Raw genomic sequence first — 22,731 nt, forward strand, 5'->3', positions numbered from 1 at the left:
TACAGATGTGACCTTGATTCTACGTTTGGTGAGAGCAATTGCTTCCGTTTGGGTTTTAACCTCTCAAATTTTAAATTATAAGTTGTGGTATCTCAATAGATAAAATAGTTTATATTTTTATTGGATTATAAAAACTAATCATTTAAATAAAAAGAAATTTAAAGGATTAGGACCTATGATTTGAAATTTAAGACGAAAGCCAAAATAATGATAAATTTAAAAGACCAAAAATTGTATTAACTGTACATTCTAATTCAACATGTTCATCAAGGTCAAAAAAATAAAACTTAAAATACATCCAGTACATCAAAATATTTTCTTAACTGCATCCAGCTTTCCTAAATATTTTATCAAGCACATATAGCATCCCAAAAAATTTTCTCACACCTTAAACTATTTTTTAATGCATGCAGCATCTTAAGATTTGTTTATATACATCCAACACCTTAAAGTATTTTTTTATACATCCATTAGCAATGCACAAAAAAAAAAGATATCAAATGTACTTTAAAAATACTTTAAGATGTTAAATACACTACAAAATATTTTAAGGTGTTAAATATACCTTAATCCAAAAAATAAATTAAAATAATTAAAGCATCCATTTGAAAAAAAATTATAGATATCGAGTCGATTAACAGTGATCGGCACGTTCCGCTGAATCGAGAAATGCTTTATGAACCATAGGGTCGAGCCTTGTTTTGACCCTCAAAGAAAAAGCAAGAGCATCAAAAATAGAAAATAAACTTGTTTCTACGAAAGGTTGATCCACAGATACATTCTTTTCCCATTAAAAAAAAAAACGAACAGAAACAGTGGAGGTGAGAAATATTCATAGCATACAGGAGGCAGATGCAGATGAGTTGATGCTAAAATCACATTCCAAGCGTAAATATCAAGATTCTCATATTCACCCAGAGTGAGTCACACACTTAGATAACACACGTTGTACATCACTGAGTTTCACCACTGACCACCGACTGCTAGGTGGCTCTTGCCTCGATGATCTACTTCATGTATTTTTGCAGGAACTTTCTGTGGAAATCATTCCTGATGGTGTCATTGATGAATCGTTTGGGTGTCTTGGTTTCACCTCGTGCTTGGTTCTTAAACACAACATCGTCGTCCCACCTAAGTCGAGAAAAAGTTCATACAAAACTAAAATGAGATCCAACACAATAATCCACGAGAAACCTGTGAATTCAGTTTTAGTTTAGATCTCAGATTCACACCTTCTTTTCACATTAAAAGAAGTTGGGTTATTTAGCAGTGGGTTTCCACGCATAAGCTCTGACTCCTTTACTTTCAGCTCTTCTTCTCTTTGTTGTCGTTCCTGCACAGGGACAATATACATTGGTTGGAACTAAAACCCAGAAGAAATAGTAGACAGTAAACGTGTGAGTTGCTAAATTAAGATAATGAGACCGCATCCACTTGTTTCAAATTTTCAATCCCCATAGTTATCCACTGTATTCATCAATAGCACAGTAACGAAACAGAGGCGTATCTAGAAAGGTTCAATGGCATAACTTGAAAGAGTACAAGGAAACAAAAGGAGGAAAAAGAGTAGCCTCACCTTGCGTAGCTTTTCCTCTGCTCTTTCCTTCTTTATTTGTTCAAGCTCAGCCAGAAGAGCTTCAGTGTCATCCTCATCGTCGTCGTCATCATCACTGACCAGAGAAGTTAGTCACGATGTTCAAGAGATTCTATAATATCCAACCGATAGACATGCAAATAAACACATAATGTGTAATGTTCATTTGTTCTTATCCAAAGTATCAACCGAATTGCCTCAAATGACCAAAAACCAAAACAATAAAGAAAGCCAATTTGATGATCAAAACTAAGTGCAGAAATACGCAAAAAAAAACAACCTGTTATTTCACAGAAGCATATAAAAATATTGTTGCAGAAATATTTTATATATTTACAAATATAACCGTATATGTAAATTAAAGTTTAATCAATTTCATTAGCAATCCATGCATGCACACAATAATTTATTTGCCATCGTGCTGAAGAAATCCAAACTGCCTGTGAAAATAAAAATTAACATCCCGAAACAAAGTGATGACTGATGATGTTAAAAAATGCAAGATTACCAACCTCTCATCATCACTCTTGACATCAATGTCAGAATCATCTGCATCCACACTACGTGGAACAATGCGATCTTCAGTTTCTCTCTTTGCTCCTGTAAAGCAAAATCCCATTAACTTATAAGACTGAACACAGACTAAATTGTACATCATGTTAGCTTATCTTTCCTCGCATGAAAAAAGAATGCACAAATATCTAATTATAAATAAACATAAAGAGATCAATATAACACCTTCCAACAAGAGATGGCTTCCTTTTCCACGATCCCTGTCATCTGTCACAACCCATAAAGTACAATCAAAACAATCAGAATTTGCTTTTAAAAAAAATAGACATAGTGAAATTTAGAAAACAATTTAAGATGATCTTTTTACCATTATATTTATTTTTTGATGAAAAATGCCTCCTTTCACGCTCTTCCAGCTCATCACGTAGGTTCCTTCTCTGCAATTCCTCTTGTGTGTCCTGCCCTTCTTTCCTGTCAAGGCAGGTATAGAATTGTTATTTGGAGAACACCTTTTTTTTTTCTCTCTCTTTTTTGCCAGGAGGGGAGAAAGACACCATTGGCATTGGCAAAGAGCTGTCTTATCACATGACATATATAAGCATAACATCAACTAAATGTATAAAATGGTCTCACACATTGGTGGGGGGGGGGGGGTGTAAAAACCACTTAAGCCTCTTTATGTTGAGGATCAAATATCAATAAGGGATAAGCAGAAACACCATATAAAATTCACTGACCAATTCCTTATCTAAATTCCAAGATAGTCACAGGCGAAAGGCGCCCTTAAAGAGCTAGAACTCTGAAACGCCTTAGGAAAGAGGTGCTCAAAAGGTGCATGCCAAGTAAATCAAAGCGTTAAAATAAGAAAAAATACAGTATGAAAAAAGAATTAGATACATATAACTTGGAACGATATCATTTTTTTTTTTTGAATTCAAGAGGCAATTTAGTTCCGGATGATTGGAGGAGAAGCATTTTAGTTCCTATTTACAAGAATAAAAGAGACATTCAAAATTGTGCAAGCTACAAAGGGATAAAACTTATGAGTCATACAATGAAGTTGTGGGAAAAAGTGATGGAATATAGGTTGAGGCTGGAGACTTCTATTTCAGAAAACCAATTTGGATTTATGCCAAGGAGATCCACATTGGAAGCAATCTATTTACTAAGAGGGTTATTGGAAAGATATAGAAGTAAAAGAAGGGATTTACATATGATTTTTATTGACCTAGAAAAGACTTATGATCGTGTGCCAAGAGAAGTAATGTGGAAGGTTTTGGAAAAGAAAAGTGTACGGGTTGCTTATATCAAAGCCATACAAGATATGTATGAGGGGGTAACTACCAGTGTAAGGACGCCTGGAGGTGAGACAAAAGACTTTCCTATTCAGATTGGCCTACATCAAAGATCCTCTGTGAGTCCGTACTTGTTCAACATTGTTCTAGATGTTCTAACTGAACCTATTCAAGAAAGAATCCCTAAGTCCATGTTTTTCACGGATGATATAGTTCTCATGGCGGAATCAAAAGAAGAGATTAACACTAGATTGGAGTTATGGAAAAGGACTTTGGAGTTGAAAGGTTTCCGCTTGAGTAGGAATAAAACAGAATATATGCATTGTGATTTTAGGGGGAGGCAAGGCAATGGAAATTTGGAGGTGAAGATAGGAGAGCAGATCATTCCTCAAGTATCAAAGTTTAAATACCTAGGATCCATTATACAGGAGGATAGGAAAATTGATAGAGACGTTTCTCATAGAATACAAACTAGCTGGTTAAAGTGGAGGAAAGCTACCAGAGTTATTTGTAATAAGAAGGTACCTGAGAAACTTAAAGGAAAATTTTATCGGACTACTATAAGATCAGCTATGTTGTACGGTATTGAATGTTGGGCAATAAAAGGAAAACAAGAGCACAAAGTTGGGATAGCAAAAATGAGAATGTTGAGATGGATGTGTGGTCATACAAGAAAAGATAGGATTCAAAATGGTCATACAAGAAAAGATAGGATTCAAAATGAAAATATCAGAACAAGAGTCAGTGTGGCACCTATCTAAGAGAAAATGGTTGAAAATCGATTAAGATGGTTTGGACATGTGCAGAGAAAGCCATTGGAGGTTCCGATGAGAAGGGCGGATCAGACAAGATGGAGTCCCATAAAAAGAAACAGAAGAAGACCAAGAAGAACGCTTAATGAGATCATTGAACGAGACTTCCTAGTCAACAACATATCTAAGGACTGGGTTGTTGACAGAGCACGATGGCGTTGTGTGATTCATGTAGCCGACCCCACCTAATGGGATAAGGCTTGTTGTTGTTGTTGAATTCAAGAGACAAGAGAACTTGACTTACAGCAAAGGACTAAAACCTAAAAACAAAGGAAATCGAAACAAAAGCAGAAAAAACGCTAAAAACAAGGAACGATATCATTATACACAAATAAATCGCTGTTGTACGTTTCCTGCTAATTTTGAAGTGTGTGCATCTTAAAGTATTTCCACACCCCATATCAATGGTATGGGGTCATCGCTGATTAACATATGAGTTTTCGAAAAAAGAAATGACAAATTATAGGTTGGGTTGGACTATTTAGATTGTGTTTTATAGTTTCTGAACTTTACACTTATAAGTTGATTACTTCGTAGGCGCCTATGATGAGGCGCTCCCATCAATGGGGCGCCAAAAGGCCATGTGAAAAGCATCGGACATGTTTAGCGCAATTACACTGCTAAATTCAACCCATTACTACAAGGAATAAAAACCAAACAAATATGCCAGAGCAAATTTCCTTGCACCGCCTCTGATTAAAATGTTCCATACTTGTACTAGAGATAGTGATATAGCTGATTCAAATAATTTAAATTAGCGTCCTTATTGAGCTTCCATGACCGCCATATCAGTACGTACTTCAAATTGAAATATATTTCTCACAACATAATCCGAACGATGCCTCTAGCAACATTATTTCTCTAAATAAACTATTTCAATTGCATATCAACTGGTCAAACAACTAAAATTCCTCAGATTTATGTTTTATATCCTTTTATGCCAGGAAATCTAACCCAACTTACGGGACAAAGAGAAAGAGATATCCTGATCATGAAACTCAGCACCAATTCCTCAGATCTCTTTTCGATTTCAAGAGACAAATAAATGTAGAAGGGTATTAACTGGTCAAGCAACTAAAACCCAACAATTAATTAAGATCACAGCAACCTTTCAAGTCACTTTATCCCTTTAGCGAGGAAATCTAACCCATCTTACGATCCAAACAGAACAAGATATCCTAATCATGAAACTCAGTACCAATTCCTCAGATTTCCTTTCGATTTCAAGAAACCAATAATACGAAGAAGCGTCGCAAATATATATATATAGAAGCCTAAATATATAGGGCACAAGAAAAACCTACCTGGGCTTTAGGGTGGTATGGGCTGCAAGGTCCCTGGATGAGTACTTTTGCGAAGGACCGAAAATTCGCGTACCACCTTGTTCGTTGCCACCTTTAGCAGGTGCCCATGTAGGTCGAGCTGCGGTCGTCATTGCTTCTGATTTCCAGCTACTTCTCTTTAACAATCAAGGGCCAATTTCCCACAAAGCAAACGGATCACACGAATCTTCACATGCAATCCCTTCTATATCTTCTATTCCTCTAAGCAAACTCCGAACCCTACCAGCGTTTTCGATTAACAAAATACAATTACCGCGTCGACAGGTCCAGCCCTTTTAGATCGAACTACGTCGGCGCGGTTCGAGGTCTTTCGGCTAACGACTTGGTAAAAAGGAGGCCTGTGCCGATTCAATTAAAAAAACAAAAAGAAAATTTGTAAGATGTCCCATGGGCCATGACAAAATTATTTAAAAATTCTAATAACAATCATAACAGTTTTCTAAATAAATAATAATAATTTTATAACTTATTTTATAATTATTTTTTTAATTTTATTATAATTATCTAAATATATATATAAGAAGTTTTCATAGACACCCAGAATTTTTGTGAACAAAACATTAAAATCATAACAATATTATATTAATAATCTATATTAGTATTTCAATAGTTAAGATTAGTTTCTCCACAATAAAGGGCTAATATTATTATAATTTTAATTTTTTAAAATAAATTTGTATTTAAAAAGAATACTTAGTATAAACAAATTTTGAAATAAATTTACACGTTAACTTTTAGAAAAAATAACTTAATTTAATGTATCTATCGTCAAAGTGAAATTTAAATAAAAATAATTTACTATGAGAAATTTATATTTGAATTTTTTTTCATGGTAATTTTGTTTATAGTCATTGAGTATGTTTTCTTTTTCAACGAGGAAAAGGAACATCAGAGAATCCTAATAAACCCGCTCAGTAGCTAATTAATATTAGTTAATCCCAAAAAATTATAAAATTTCACCACACCTCTTGACTTAAATCTTTTATGTGAGAAGACAAAAATATCCTTATTTGAGTTGCAAATCATTGAATTTGTGTTGAAAATCACTAAATTTTTATTGTAAATCTTTAAATTTGAGTTGTAAATCTTTGTAAATTTTATGGGTGAATAAATAAATAACTCAATTTCGACCATTCACAACAAGAATTCAATGGTTTGTAATAAGAATTCAGTAATTTGCAACATACATTCAGTGATTTGCAAGTCAAATAAAGTAGGAGTTGACTGATATTAATCCACTGCTAAGAAAGTTTACTAAATTTTCCCTTGATTGTTCATGCTTATCTAACAAATTCGAAAATCACAATTTAAAGATGCATTAGTATATCTAAATAAAAAAAACAAAAACAAAATCATAATTGTAGTGTTTTCAACTCATATTACCATAAAAAATATTTACTCCCCACCATATGTGCAAACAATTTGACTTTTTTTTTTTAAAGTAATACCACTCTCAATTCTTAATATAAGATCTATTTAACTAATTTGATAAATTAAGAAAGTTAAAAAATTATTAATTATAGCATATGTTACATAACTTCTCTGAAATACTTATGTGTATTATTATATTATTATTCTCCGTCAAGCGTAAACCATAAACGCACAAGTCGTAAGTAGCATAAAAATACCATTCCTACGAGGACTAAGACAAAAATCGGTTAATTATAGCACTTGTGCTCCTAATTAGGTTGAGTGAAATCATTTAAAAGATTGTAATTTAAAATTATGTTGTTCCAAAATGGTAAAATAACTAAAATTGCAAATTTGAACACATAAATTCAGTAAATGTTAAAAGGAAGGAGTAAACGAGTCTCAATTCATACAAAGGTTCAAAATAACACTAAGGAAAAGAGTTTAGCTATTAATAATCCTAAAAAAGCCACAACTACAACAAGTGTTTTGGTCCATATTAGATTACAAATGAAAAAGGGAAAGGGAAAGAAAAGAGAACCAATGTTTGACGTCCCAAATCTCTTCAAAACATCAAATCCTAGCTTTTTCTTTCTCCTCAAACGTGTTGCTTACCACTTTCTCTATTTCCTAAGTTGAAAGGCATCTAGAATGCTCCAAATCGGGTCCTCTAGGTCAATTTATGTCAAAAAAACCAAAATTCTACATTTTGGGTTCCGTCAAGTTGCCGCGGCACTCCTGTCGTCAAAATCTTGTTCATTTCTCTGCATAAAGTGCCTTCACACTCTACTTTGATGCCGTAGCGGTAGAGAATTTGCTTTCTTTTCTTAGAACAGAGAGTCATAGCACCTCACACATATACCTTGGCATTAATAGATCTTCTCAGCTTGACTTTTTAGCTCATCAACTCCTTTCCTACTTGCTTATAATGTTCATGTGCACATAACAACAATAAGCATTTGTGAGTAAAAAACCTACAGGATCTAGTTATTACCAATTTTTCGTCATTTTCTTATTGATATTTTTCTTGTACTCAAATGATATCATTAGTTAATTTCTTTAGCCAATTCATGAAAATATTTTCACTTTTGCTTTTATGACTCCCCAAATATATTCAAAATAGACTTAAATTAGTAAGATTTGAAGAGTCAATAATTATATTTTCACTTCTGCATGTACTACTTTTTTGGTCTTAAATGTAAGACCGATTTTGTAATGTAATTTACATTGCACAGTCAGTTTTACATCTAGGACTGAAGGAGTATCTCACTAGCCTAGCAATAAGAACCCTCCAAGACTCCCTTGCATGTATTCTTCCAGGGGTAATTGGCAAATTATAGTGAATAATTTGAGCCATGGCCGTCGGGTGAATTGTGTGACATCCATTCCTTTTGTCGAGTTTCGCTTCAACCAAACCTAACTTAAGAAATTAAAAATAAAGTTAGTATACCTATTTGTTTAAGGTTATCAAGAGCTCATATATAGGCCCCTTGAGACCTTCCCACTCCTCTCTGATTCTCGAAATTTAGATATATTACTAGAAATACTAAGGGTGTGATTGGTTGGAGAGGAGAGTGGTAGAGAAGAGGGAAAATGATCTCTTCTTCTCATTTGGTTGAAAATTTTGGAGGAGAGGGGAGCCCCTCATTTACCCTCATTTTGGTTCCCTCTAAATCGGGGTTTATTTGGAGGGTCCCCTCCAAATTGGGGTTTATTTGGAGGGAAGCCAACTTTTTTTGACCAGTTTATCCTCATATATTTGTGATATTCCCAATTTGGTCACTGGTGTACTCTTACCTTTTTTTTTTTTTTCTTTCTTGTCTTCCTGAGCACCACTACCAATGAAAATGAGGAGGACACTGGGAGTCTTTTTGTTGGCTTGGCATGAGTCACTGGTAGCAAGCTGATTACGAAGTTGGATGAGGAGGTGCTAGGAGAGAGAGAGAAGGGGACAATCGTAGTAGTGGAAGAAAGGGAGGAAAGAGAGGAAAAGGAGTGGAAGGTTATGGTTTTGGGGAGGAGAGAATGGAAGAGGAATAGTGGCTATTTTTATCCTTGTCGTTAGTCATTGTGTCTTTGCTTTCTCCCTTGTCAGTGTTGCAACCATTCATAATCTTCTTTTATCTCTAGGGGGCCATTTGGTAGAGTGAAAATGTGGCGATGGAATTGGAAAATTCAAATTTTCTAGTGGTGGGATGTGTTTGGTGGCGCTATCTTGCAAGCACCCATTTTTTGTTGGTACGAGATTTTGCTTTACACAAAGGAAAATGGGATCCTACCAAATTTGGTGGGAAGCCATTTTAGTTGAGCATGGGAACCAATTTGGGTAAGGTTAAAGATAATGATACCCCTGAAAATCATATTAAAAAGCGGGTGAGCTGGGTGTTTGAAGTGTGCTTTGTTGAAGACGACAAGAGTGTTGAAGCAACAAGAGATAGACCAAAAGCATCAAGCAACTAGTATTGTCACCTCTGACAAACTTGAAGAGTAAAACGGTGGGGTCACATTATGCTGTTAAGGTTTTATTTTGTGATTTTTTTTGTAGACTTATAAGATACCGAACATATGTGAAGTTGTTCAATTCATTACTATGGATAAACACACATATATATAATAGTTGTTCTATGCTTGTTACATATATTTGGTTGAATTTTATAGGTAATGATCCAAGAAATGTTCTTGGAAAATCTTGCTTAGTTATTCCTTATATTCCACCTTCTGACCCCCCCCCACAACATTCTTGAGGCCACAGATGTTTCTCAAAATGATTGAGGCCTTCTCCCATTTCATTTATATCATATCCCAATTTCATGGCCAATGTACAATGATTTTCATGATAAATGTATACATTCTTGGAGGCCTAGGGTGTTTGAAATAGATTTTTAAAAATGACTTTATGATTATTAGTTAAAAAAAAGGTCTTTTAAACTAATTGAAGTTGGCTTTTTTAATTAGATCTGGGACCGGCTACACCGGTTTGACAACTAGTCTAAAAAATAAAAAAATTGCAATTTTATTAGATCTCATGAAATAGAATAAGCTAAATTTTGGAAAATCTAAGAGAAAATTTAGATTCCATAACATTGCACCAAACAGGAAATAGTATAAAAGTAGAAACAATTAGATCTGATTAGAAGATTAAAAAAAAAAAAACTATCCCAAGTTTGCCAGAAAGGATCTCGATTTACATTGATTCAACAACAAAAATGTATTCAATAAACAAAGTTTGACATTATTCATTAAATATATAAATAGAGAAAGAAAAATGATGCATAAACTTAAAATAAATATGGTGGCCATGAAAATAAGTACAAGTCTAAGCAAATATGAGCATTTGAATGACAACACAATGAGAGCTTGAGATAGCATACATTTGGATGCAACGAGCATAGATCCTGACACCATGAGCATGAATATGAATGCTATGGGTACAGATCTCTACTTAACAATCATGGAAAAGTTGATAAACCTGAAGAAAATAAGAAGGATGAAGAAGATGAGACGTTATTGAGGAGCCAAGCATGAAGGAGACATCACAATACAAAAGAAACATGCATGGAAAAGAGGACTGGTATTAGGGTAACTAGTAAATGAAGTATAGAAAGTAGATTGAGAGAACTCAAAACGATTACCAGCAAACGTAGCTTAAAAAGACAACATAAAATGAAGTAGGTTAAATATTTAGATTTTAAATCTCATTCTAAAAGCTTGTATTATTTATTTAAAAAAATATTTTAAAAAATTTTTACATTGGTCTCAATAATACCTAATTTAAAAAGTATATTTTAGATTAGTTGCATGTGGAATTAATCTAAGAATTTGTAAATATTTTTTTAGAAATATTTTTAATAAAGTATATTTTATTATATTGCTGCCATGGTTTTGTTTGCTACACCCCCACGTTGTATAACTTCTTATTTGATTGCTAGAACTTGGAACAAAATTAATGAAAGTGTAGACCTTGTTGAAACTAAGAGGACGATAAAATTCTGAATCGGGATTTTCCCCCTAATTTTTTATACTAAATATGAACTCAATAGATAAAAAAAATTGTGTGCACAAATTTTGGCTATTCTACACACCATCAGTTGACCGATGACTTCAATCAAATTTTCACTATCCAGCAAAAAGAAGTCAGCTTTTCGGCTCTGCAGTGTGCCTCCGTAAAACCCAATCACGGATGTCGGGGAGGCCAAGTCGAATCTTGCCATTTATGTGACGTAAGCGAAAAACCCCTTAAACCCCACTTCTGCCTTTTTGATGACTCTCAGTTGAATTTCAATGGCAATGTCATTCTCTGCAAAACCCTAGCTGCTCTTGCTTTGATCGGAGGCTAACGCCATGGACGAAGGCCTCGAAGGACCACCAAATAGAGAACTCTATGCACTCTTAAACTTGTCGCCGGATGCCTCCGATGAAGAAATCCGAAGAGCTTATCGTCAATGGGCACAAGCCTATCACCCTGATAAATACCAAGCTCCCCACGTATGCTACTCTAATTGCCGCTTTGCAGATGCTTGAAATGTGTTAAATTTCTTTTTATTGGTTTAGTTTTTTTGTAGTCTTGAACTTGCCGTTTCTAAGTTTTTCTTTTAATGGGTACTCTCAGATGAAAGACATTGCTACTGCAAACTTCCAACGTATTTGTGAAGCGTATGAAGTTTTGTCGGATCCAAATAAAAGGCAAATATATGACATATATGGCATGGAAGGTTTGACATCTGGCCTGGAACTTGGTTCGAAGCTGGATAAAGCAGAAGAGATAAAGGCTGAATTGGAGAGACTACGGCGAATGAAGGAGATACAAAAGATATCGGCACATTTTAGAACTTCTGGTGCAATTCTGGCCAATATGTCTTTGCCACACTGTCTAAATGGTGATGGCATCATGAGAGGGTATTGCTCAGTTCATTATAATATTTCTCCATCACTTGTTGTTGCCAACCATCCTCATTTCTCAGAACCTTGGAGAATGAACTTATTAAATAATCATCTGAACGCTGGAAATATTATCTGACATGTTTCATTGAGCTGCATATTTGTTATAGGCCGTGTGCTAATATTGTGCTTCCTTGTTAGAAATGCTAGTGGCAAGGGGAAAGTGACGATGAAATATGCTGTCATTTTTCAGCTGCTCATTTTCACTCTAAGCATATCCATTCCCTTCCTGGGATATTAATAGCTAGCTGTCACTTGCTGTGATTACGTGTTCGGATAACATCTTTAGTTTTCTATCTGATAGTACCTTGTATTGTTGTTATGAATTTCAGGATGTCTATGACCAGCGAAGTTCAGTCTCAATTATCAAAACGTAGTAGTGTTGCAATTGGTGGCAATTTAGCAGTTAATGGCGATTCAGGTGGTGGGGTTGCTACTGCCTTGTTTAGGCATGAAATTTCAGAAGTTTCTTCTATAGAGTTTATGGCTTCAGCTGGGTTGCGAGCACTAATAGGGGTGCAAACAACACGGTAGGGCATCTAGTTCTTAAAAATATGAATAATGATATTTGGCCAGTTGTGGAATGTCAGTTTGAATATTTCTTTGCCGACTTATTTCAGTCAATTATCAGCACATTCATCTGCTACAATGGGCCTTGCTATGTCTTTGCAAGATGGTTCATTGAATCTTTCTAATTCATGGAATCGCCAACTGTCAGACACAGCAAGTGGACATGTATGGTGTTTATTTTATTACAATCTTCTTTTCTCTCTTTTTTCCCTTTTCAATAGGATATGCTTTACTGATAAAACTGGGGATTTGGGGATGATACTTTTTGGAACTGAGATGAACAAATTTGACATATTCTGGGTATGTACTTTCCAATTACTGTATGAAATTAAAATTTAGAAAATGATGATGAAGGAAGAAAGATAAATCACCTTCACAAAATATTGAAATTTGTTAGTGTGATGGTAGGCGTCTTCGGTCCATGACATTCAGTCAAAATAATAAAACTTCCCTTGTATGAGCGAGTATTTATTCATCATCTGAGTTTGCAGAACTTGAGGAAACAATGATTTGTCTGCTATTCCCATGCCTCAATCAGCAAGTTAAGATCGATTCCAGAAGAGGTTGTTGAAAATTTATGCCTTACATGAACAACGCTAAGCTATATTTGATGCATGTCTTGGTAATAATTGAACTGTGCTGCTCATTCACGCTGTGTTCTGTCAATAGAGAGCAGCACATTTATAGGGAAGCATAGCCATCTGATACGGACTATTCATGCATTCGTACCTTTTTGGGGAACTATTGCATGATTGATAAATATAAGTCAGCTTACTTCTATTAGTTGAAATTTTTGTGCACGAAACCTGGCCACAATAAACCAAATCATTTTAGCAAACCAATTCTTGGCAACACTGAAGCATAAAATTTAAGAATGGACCTCCCTGTTCTCTTGAAAATCTATAGAACATTAAAGCATTTACAAGCATAAGTAAATATTCTAAAAATTATTGGATATCTTATGTCTATGATTCCTTCCATGTCATCTGTTTTACAGATACAACTTGCTTTAGGGCCACATTCATCTATAGCTGTAGGGTGGCAAAAGAAAGACGAGAAAAGATCTGCCTCAGGAGAAGTGAAGGTACTTTTTTTCTGCATGATTAATATTAATTTGGGAATTTTTACAAGTCGATGGATGAGAATGAATTTGAGTTATGATTGAACAGCTGCTAAATGAAGGGCCATGGACCTCAAACTTTTTTTTTTTTTGGACAGTGTGTCAGATTAACCGAATTCTTCTGGCTGTATTTGTATGTAGATGGATTAATATGGGACATTGAAGCCTCATAAGAAATTCACATGAGATTTAGCTTGCTTTTAGGGAATTATGCATTCTCATGTTTGATGCATGGAGATTAAATTGTAGAATTTGTTATTTTATGTGGTTTATAGCTCTAGGATTTTGCTCAATTGGTTGAAGTTGCAAATTTTGGTGGTGACATTGCATCAACAATGTGACTGATAACATGTACAACCTAATTTTCGTCTTGAGCTTTCGTCTTTTCAATAGTTTCTTATCTTGAGCTTCTCCTTGTCTGCTTCTTCTTTACTTATATTAACTCTTTTACTTTTGTAGTTTGGCACAAGTTCTTTTGATGTAGGAGCTCATTATACTCATCACTTGTCTTCTAAATCTCATGGCCGCATTGCAGGCAGGATTGGGAGGTATGTGCATTGGATCTGGTTTGATGTAAATTGAGCACAGTTTCTTGTTTAGCTTATGGTTTTTCCACTTGAGGACAAAAAATCTCATGGCATTAAAAGTAGAAGCTGTTCATCAAATGCTCAAATAATAATTTAACTTATGACTATTTGCTTATGATGATTACATGACACACTTTGTGAAAGTTTGGATACAAACAGTTTCTATTAATTGCTATGTATTGTTCACAATGTGTTTCGCAGCTTGTCTATTAAAAAAAGCAGCTTCTCTTGCATTTTCAAACTAATATGCTTCTCTCAACCTTTTCTAAGTGGTTTCAGATTTATGGAAGCCATGATTCCATGTGATTGCCTTGCTTTATCGAATGTAAGTTTGGGTGACAGGGAGAGAATAAAAGTTCAGTTGCTATTAAATGGAGTGATGTAACAGTAAGGCTTGGTTAAGGACTAATGTTTGCATATGTAATAAGAAACAGTTATGACAAAATTCTTGTTCTGGTGGGAGAAACTTAGGAAGAAACCTGTAGGTATGGTGTCCGGTGTTGGATTATATAACGATTGATTCTTATCGTGGAGGATCTTACAACTCATTGATGTTTTATTTTCACCTTCTAACTTAGTTTCAATAGAATTAGTCTTAAGCAGATGCTTGGTTTCTTTACCCCTTAGCACTAGATGCCATGAGAGGTTACTTAACCCAATATTACATTTTGGACAGTATTTCTTCTTTTATGTATTGAGTCTAATGGTTTTGGGGAAGGATTAATTTTATGGCATGCCTTATGTTTGCTCAAAGAAAATGCAACCTAATTTGAAAGCAGGGCAAGTTATTAATGACAGGACCATTGTAGAGGTCTTAGACTCTTAGGTATGGCACTGCTGAGCATTTTCTTACTATAACATCCAATTCATTTGATGTGCCTTATCACTGGTAAAATGTGAGTATTGTTTTATTCAAATTCATTTTTGCTGCTTTTAATTTCAACTGTCATATTTTTTGTACCAAATACTGATTTATTAATTCAACTCTTAGTCATCATTATAGTTATTCACCATGTATTATTGTCAATATATGTATCTCTTTTTCTGCTATCTTTCTTGACATTACACAACTAATCGCCAGTTCAACCCTTGAGATTGAAATTGGGGGTGGGAGGAAGTTATCCAAATTTAGCACTGTCCGCTGGTTGTATACGATAGGAATTCAGGTACTGCTTTTAATAAATCTTTCTTGAAAATTTTAATTTTAACTTAATTGTTGGCCCATTCTTTGCTCAGAATCAGATGGTTCATGGCTCATGAATAGTATGGCTTCTCATAGATTAAATATTATATAAGTTTATTTTAATTTTTCTTATGCTATGGTGAATCATCATGACATTGACTTGGGATGAAGCTTATCTAAGCTACTTTTACCTATAGGCTTAGCTATAAACATGTTCTTTGATGCCAAGCTCAATCTCCCCATCACATCAGTGTATCTTTGGCTTTTACTAATCCGGAAATTGTTTTCATGGACTGCTGAGTTTACAAATCCAGTTAACTGGCTTATCGTGAGATTGTAAAATAATGTGAAAGAATAGGTTGAAGTCATCACATAACATCTTGGGCATGCGAGTTATGAGAAGGCAATCTGTTGGTCAACAACTCTGTCGGAATTTTCTTGGTTGAATTTTAGAAACAATTTAACGTTGAAAATGAGTATGGCTAATCATATTCATATTGCTTACCCTTGCAAGAAACTATTTTCTATATATTTTTATTACTTTAACATTAATATGATTCTCACTTACAGTCGTCCCAGAAAACAGCTATCTTACAATAAAATGTTCCTCTTATTATAATCTTTTGCTAACAAGTAGTAATTTAAAAGTAAATGTTATTTAGATTTCTAAAACGTCTATTAATGAAGTGAAGTCTGAAAAGGATCTGACATTACTATTTGATTGAAGTCTCCTACAAATAAGGTTTTTTGATAGATTTTTGCATCTCCATTAAGTTTATTTTGTAAGCTCATTGGGGGATTCTAGATTTATTTAATTTAATGACTAATATGGAAATAATTCAATTACATTTTTGATGTTGCTTACTGTAGTGGAGGAGAATAGGATTTATGATTAATTCTGGGAAGAAACGTGTGTTGACTATCACCTGTAGTTTGTTCTAGTCATTGTTAAGATGAGTTTCTTTGTTTTTATTTGCTGTAATATTACAGAACCTTTGTGCTTGTGCTGTACATTCCTCTCAAGATGTTGCCTTTTTTTTTTCCCCCCTGGGTTTTGTTTTTTTAACTTTATGCCTTTTTAAACCTTTTCAGGGTATTATTTGGAAATTTGAGCTGCATCGTGGTGGCCAAAAGTTAATTATCCCTGTAAGCACAATCTTGGTTCTTTTCCTATTTTACCTAACAGATAAAATGGCATTAGTTGCTTGTGCCTTCTACTTTTAGACAAAACTTTAGCTATAAAGTTATTTTCTATAAAGCACAGATACAGAATACGATATGGGTGTGATATGGATATGGGATGCTGCGTTTTCTTGCGAAAACAAGATACAGCAAAACTGGGATGCACTAAAACTTGTTAGCACAGTTTTTCATATTTAGAAAAATATTCTATTACAGTCAAAATCATGGACAATGTGGCACTGGCAAGTAGCAAGATGGACACTCTAATTGCCTTATGTTGCAACAAGCCACATTGCTGGTGTAACTTTCTAAAAAGGTACAAAATGAATGGATGGTGGATTGTTCTCTAGCAAAATATTAAACATAAATTGGAGTCTTCATTGGTTGTCTCCAAAGAAATTGGCATGAAGACTAACATTTGAAAGACAGAAGAGGCAATGGAGGTGTTCAAGCCTCACTCCTTGAGACCTCCATTGATGGTGAGGCTCTGGGCAGATTCAACCTTCACAGGCTTCGTTCTTATAGCAATGGAAGCAGCAAAAGCATGATGGAAACAAAAGACGAAGCAAGATTTTGTCTTGCTGAATCCCTTAAGGGTATTCTTTCTATGTGAAAATTTGGTTCAACCGAAAATGGCATACTTTAATGGCAAGAAAAATGTGTATTTTGTTCAATATCTGTATCTAACCATATCTAGCCAAGGGCCCACCCAGATGTTAATGTATCTGTGCTATTTGAAAAAATGATTTGGATATACCTAGAATGCATATCCCCGTGTATTCAGCACTGGTACTTGCACATACGGGTTCTTCTCAGTTTTTTTTTTTTCGAGAACAGACATCTCCGATAAAAATGACAGATTTTATTTTTGTTTTGAGAGATTTTATGTAAATATTGAAGCAGTTGTAGTAGGCCTTAATCACCTGGTCATATTGTCATGTATCTCCTTTATTCTGCTTGTGCCTAAAAGTTCCACTCTTCCTATAGTTCCAGATTACTTTATTAATCGGTTCTTTAGTATTTAATTTGAGACAGAATGAACTTCCTAGCAAATGAAAAATCTGCTTATTCCGTTTTCTTTATATTTCGTTATTAACCCATTACCATTTACTAACAACTTGCTGCTTACAGATTTTGCTGACCAGACATTTGAACCCTGTCTTTGCGAGTGGGGCACTGATTATTCCAGCATCTCTCTACTTCCTTTTGAAGGTAGCTATTGATGATGAACTCCTTTAGCAATTTAAATATTCCTAGGTTCTATACTGGTTTATTTTTGTGAAGACCTATAAGTGTCTACATCCAGTTTATTGTTAGAACACCATTTATTAAGAAATCATGTTGTAGTAATCATGTATGCTTCACAAAAACGAGCAATTCTAACAAAAATTCAGTATCTTATTTTGGTTTTCCAGTTAAAGAACCCATTATTGTAAGCAAATATGACTATGTCTAAGTGGATTAACCAATGGCTAATGCATATTTTATGTCTTCACAAGATATAGGTGGATTAATTAATGGCTGGTGCGAATATGATGATGTTAATGCCTCTTTTCAGTACAATCGTATGTCATTTTTGTGCACAATTATTTTTCCTTATTAAGTATGAGTATACTTCTTTCCGTTTCATTTGGCTTATGTAATTAAGGTTTCAACCATATACATTCACGTTTTTGTGTGTATGATATCAGAGAACCTGATAATAGAACCCTAGGAAATTTTGTTGTTTTTGTTTCTTCCGTGTACATAGTGATTTCTCCTATACCCTGCTGCGCACGGAGGGCTTGGTTGAACTGGAAGAACTGAACTGATAGGAAATAAATAAAAAATAAATCTTTTTAACAACGCTTCACACTTTGGACCCCCTGTGGGTTAACTTCTGTAAGCTGAAGCAATAGCTGTAAACAAATAGCTCAGTTATTAGTTTTTACTCCAATATTTCTGATTCTGGAACAATCCAGGGAATAACAAACAAGACTAATTACTAATTTTTAGGTAATATGTTTCGCTGATGTATGATATGCGTGTCTGCAGAAATTTTTAATCAAACCCTATTACCTTAAAAGGAATAAGCAGAAGGCTCTAGAGAATGCAGAGAAAACTTCTTCTCAGGTATGGATGATTTATGCACCTAATGTGATGGCTTCTATTCTCATTGAATATTATTATTTCGTTCTGCTACTTTCCTTCATATGTTGAGAATCTTTGTCAACAACTGACCATTTTAACCCTGAAGCTTATATTGTTGAGGTTCAAGTTTTTCTCTCATTAAAATTTAAAAATCGTTTCCTCACACAAAAGCTTAGAGCATGGTTAAATCTTGGGGTGCGGAGGGGAAAGATAGAATTTTTGACCATAAAGATTCTGATACCATGCTAAGAACCTTTTCAACCTGAGGACTTGTGTTGTTCGTGGTGGGCCCTAGATTGATTATGTTAATATCCCTATCAGTCTTAAATGAAAGTTAATTTTCCCTGATAACTGGCAACTGCTAAACGCTTCCACTCTAATAATTCATGGATGATATCTGTACCTTTCAATGCATGGTAAAATTCATGCACATTACAGGGGAAAATATTAATTTAAGCTCCAGCCAGCTGATGGAAATGTCTTTGCAATGATCCCAAGATTATTTTATTTGTTAATCATTTTAGTTTAAACTTTTTTGGATCCTGGTTATTGCTTGGAGTCATGGATGGGTCTATTTTTCTTACAGTGTACTTGTTTGACCTTTTTGTGAACGTTCATGTATGGTATAAACTTTGAAGTGTTGCTGGGGTGTAGTGCCGCTTGCAGTTGGGTATATCACATACCCCAATATCTGAAATTTCTACATTGAATACCTGTGCTTGGTATGTCAGTGTCACATCGAAGCTTAGGAATGTAAGATGGGTGGGATTACTTTACCATGGGCATGCTACGCTTGTCACAAAACATATTTATCCAAGATACAGGGAATGCTATTGAATTACATTACTTTTAAGTCAATAACTTGATTGATTCGTTAAGAATTTATGTGCTGCCAGAAATATGTTCTCGAGAATGTTATTTAGTTTTAGCTGTCATGCCAAACACAAGGTCTTAAATTCCCACTTTCTCATGTTTACATGGACTTCAAAATATCTGGGAAGTTGTTCTTGGTCAACGATCACCAAACCTTGGGGTTTATGCCTCTGTGCTTGTGATTGTTGAAAAGTGCGATGCTGAATTGGTTTGAATCATGGAGGCTATGAAAAGTTTGTTTTCTTGGTGCATTTTGAACTTGTTAGTTGAAGCAATGTTTTTTAATTTTCTTTGGTTTGATATCACACATGTCGGAGACTGATACTTTCCTGTTAGCAATCTGAGAAATGGTGCATGCCTTGCATGGGTGCACCCGTGTTTCTGTCCTTTCCTATTTTCTGTTTCAATAAACATTGTAGCAAGCATAATGTCTGCAGGTTCAAGAAGGTAGGGCCGCAGCAGAGAAAGCTCAGCAATTACAACAAACTGTTGCTAATAGGAAAAAAAGTAAGCAATTAGAAACAGGCGGACTAGTTATTACCAGAGCGCTATATGGAAACCACGTTATCCTGAGCAAGATAAATGCATCAAGTGCATCAAGTCGTGAATCAGCTTCAGAAGTTATAGATGTTACAATACCTCTCAATTTCCTTGTTAGTGATTCTGGCCAACTCAAGGTATGTTTCTTTTATTTTGCCCTCTTCCTAGCCTTTTATTACTAACTATTGTAGAGATTTGTTGGTCATAAAATACACATTATTTACAATTTTGTTTTCCATTCTTCCTATTCATCCTCATGCATTATAAATTACAAGATGTGGGCCGTATCTTTGATAAGGCATGATGCATGAGAACTGACTTTTTGTGAAACAATGTGAAGACTACAGAGGAACTCGCATAGTGATATGTTTAGTTGAATTTATATGTTCAAAACAGGGCTCCAATTTTCGAGTTCCCGTAATACTCACTTGCATTCATTTGATTTTGATAGATTACATACATGTATCCCTGTTCGTTTAAATAACTCCAAAATCTAGGGCAAGTAATCCAAAGCGTCTGCTTTCTCTTAGCTCAGTGAAGCCATACTAACCTTTGGAAGGTATTTCAAGCCAGCAAGGATTTTGCATTAAGTGCATAATCTTACATGTATAACGCAGCCTGACAAAAGCTTTTATCCATGAGACCATAGCTAGCAGCGGGTTTCCAAGGATGGGCAAATAAATATTTTATTTTGTTCCATGCATGTAAGATTGCATGTTCATTCTGAATTTTGGAGAACGATATTTGGGCCTCTTACAATGGAATTTCGTGTTGAGCGCAACCCGCAGGTGGTTGCTTACTCATCATGCTAATGGTTAAGTGTAGATGTGGATTCTGTGAAGCTCAGACACTTGGAAATTAGTCATGTTTGGGTCTAACTCGTTGAAAATACTCATATTGGACAGTGATTTGACACTTCAGACCTTGACGGTTTAAATTTAATGCCTACGCACCTAATGTACCTGGAGACTGACAATTTGTATTCTTAAATAACATAATCTTCAGTATCCTTTTTTTTGGTTAAAATATGTTCAATTTCTTGATGCAGCTTCACGAAGGTGTAAAAAAATCAGGCATCATGGGCTTTTGTGATCCATGCCCAGGAGAACCTAAAAAGTTGTATGTAGAGTACTCTTACGCTGGCAACCAATACAAGGTATCAACAGCTTACTTTTGTTGAAGGTTAAAATGTTGTGTGTGTGTGTAAACCACGCTAATAGAAAATTTGAAGCAGGTCCTGGTTGATGATTATGAAGAGTTATTGATCCCCCGCGGCGCCCACAGGATTTGAAGATCAACATGTGCATTATAACGTAATTTGCCTCTTGCAGTTTTCAATGGTTTACGTGCTTGAGGTTCTTCATCTTTCTCATACATTTGAGTAAAAGAGGTGCCTCTTCCATAATTTTTTGCCATCGGTTGTAAAATTAACTGAAACTCATTTGTAATTGATGTCTTGATTATGTCGTTCTTTTGTTCAAAAATAATAATGGACAGAAAAGTTGGAAGAGGAAAAGGCGTAAATATTGATTTGACTTCATAACTCAGGCAAAACTGGCTTTGCAATGCATTGATGAGGATGAAGGTGAGTGGCTGGCTCTTTCCTGGTTGGTTTTCTGTGGGAATTGGTTGGAGGTCATGTAGAGTTGTACCATTTTGTCAGAACAGGGGAAGTTAAAATTATTGTAGTTGATGTAACCAAAAAAAGGGGGGGGGGTATTGTAGTTGGGAAACAAGGCTCTTTCTTGGTTAATTTTGGGGGTTCCGTAATTCAATGCTTTGCCAGAAGATATTATAGTAATCTAAGCTTATTTATTAAGGTTTAATCATGATTTACGAAATACAAGATAAGTATGTGAGAGAAATTGTCTTGTGAAACATATTTATAAGTGATTCTAAACGTGATTTCAAACAGAGACCTTTGAAAATGCTCACTGATAGACTGCATCAATAATCCCTTTTGGCTGACGGATTTGTTACGTCTATGCTGAAGAGTCAAGAACATTATGGGTGGTCTGAAGTTAATTAGTGGATAAATCATATTTAAATGCCGCTTTAGTAGGGCCCAAGGGCTCGAGAAGCATTCAAAGGACATTAAGAGGGTGATTTTGCCGAATCGGTTCCCGTCATAAATGATTCATTGGATTTGGACACTTATGAGTCTTATCTTTATTACAGTTATTTAATTTTTCAATTAACATTCATACTACCGAGCTAGGTTTAAGGTCAGCTGGAAAGAGGCTTTCTTAGTTTTTTTTTTTTAAAAAAATTTGCTTATAGGATTTGAATCTGTTAAGGGTTCTTTTGGTATGAGAGAAATGGGGGGAAGAAAAGGAGAAGAAAAATTTTAACAAGTTCAATTTTAAAAAATTGAAGAAGTTGGGTCAAAAGTTTTCAATTTTTATTATTATTTTAGTTTACATCTTTTTTTTTTAATTAAAATTTTAATACTCCGTTTTTTCAGTTTTTGAAATTGAGTTCATTAAAATTTTTCTCTTCTCCATTTTTCTCGCATCATACGGTGAAGGAAATCTAGTCCTTTTGAATGCTATTATAATACCTAGAATTGTGACTATCTTAATTTGCAGTATTTTTAATTTGTCGTAATTTTAATTTTTAACATTTGGCTTGAATTTTTTTC

The 22,731-nt window shown here is 34.7% G+C and overlaps 2 protein-coding genes across 5 annotated transcripts; one reads left to right on the top strand and one right to left on the bottom strand.

The window, feature by feature from the left end:
* Positions 1 to 728: 728 nt before the first annotated feature.
* Positions 729 to 5,832, bottom strand: LOC114711571 (protein CWC15 homolog). The gene is made up of 7 exons (XM_028895986.1): positions 5,519 to 5,832; positions 2,475 to 2,578; positions 2,333 to 2,374; positions 2,107 to 2,194; positions 1,577 to 1,670; positions 1,233 to 1,333; positions 729 to 1,131 (listed from the first exon to the last, which is right to left on the bottom strand). The coding sequence occupies exons 1-7, from the start codon at positions 5,647 to 5,649 to the stop codon at positions 1,008 to 1,010; spliced, it is 684 nt and encodes a 227-aa protein (XP_028751819.1). The 5' UTR covers positions 5,650 to 5,832; the 3' UTR covers positions 729 to 1,007.
* A 5,359-nt stretch (positions 5,833 to 11,191) lies between these two features.
* Positions 11,192 to 21,891, top strand: LOC114711570 (chaperone protein dnaJ 13). Of its 4 annotated transcripts, none has more exons than XR_003737149.1 (14): positions 11,192 to 11,452; positions 11,577 to 11,863; positions 12,238 to 12,435; positions 12,526 to 12,640; positions 13,473 to 13,559; positions 14,055 to 14,143; positions 15,264 to 15,348; positions 16,458 to 16,511; positions 17,679 to 17,759; positions 18,582 to 18,659; positions 19,988 to 20,227; positions 21,139 to 21,246; positions 21,325 to 21,480; positions 21,588 to 21,891. XR_003737149.1 is itself a non-coding variant. In XM_028895983.1 (14 exons), the coding sequence occupies exons 1-13, from the start codon at positions 11,309 to 11,311 to the stop codon at positions 21,379 to 21,381; spliced, it is 1,623 nt and encodes a 540-aa protein (XP_028751816.1). In that variant the 5' UTR covers positions 11,192 to 11,308; the 3' UTR covers positions 21,382 to 21,403; positions 21,588 to 21,891. The 4 variants fall into 4 exon arrangements, 3 of the variants coding, with proteins under 3 accessions (XP_028751816.1, XP_028751818.1, XP_028751815.1); XM_028895983.1 differs by having other exon boundaries at positions 21,325 to 21,403; XM_028895985.1 differs by having other exon boundaries at positions 21,325 to 21,403; positions 21,639 to 21,891.
* Positions 21,892 to 22,731: the final 840 nt, after the last annotated feature.

The sequence above is a fragment of the Neltuma alba genome, unplaced genomic scaffold (genome assembly GCF_004799145.2).
Source record: "Neltuma alba isolate B1F8T4 unplaced genomic scaffold, ASM479914v2 tig00011299_pilon, whole genome shotgun sequence".
In the NCBI taxonomy this organism is placed as follows: domain Eukaryota; kingdom Viridiplantae; phylum Streptophyta; class Magnoliopsida; order Fabales; family Fabaceae; genus Neltuma; species Neltuma alba.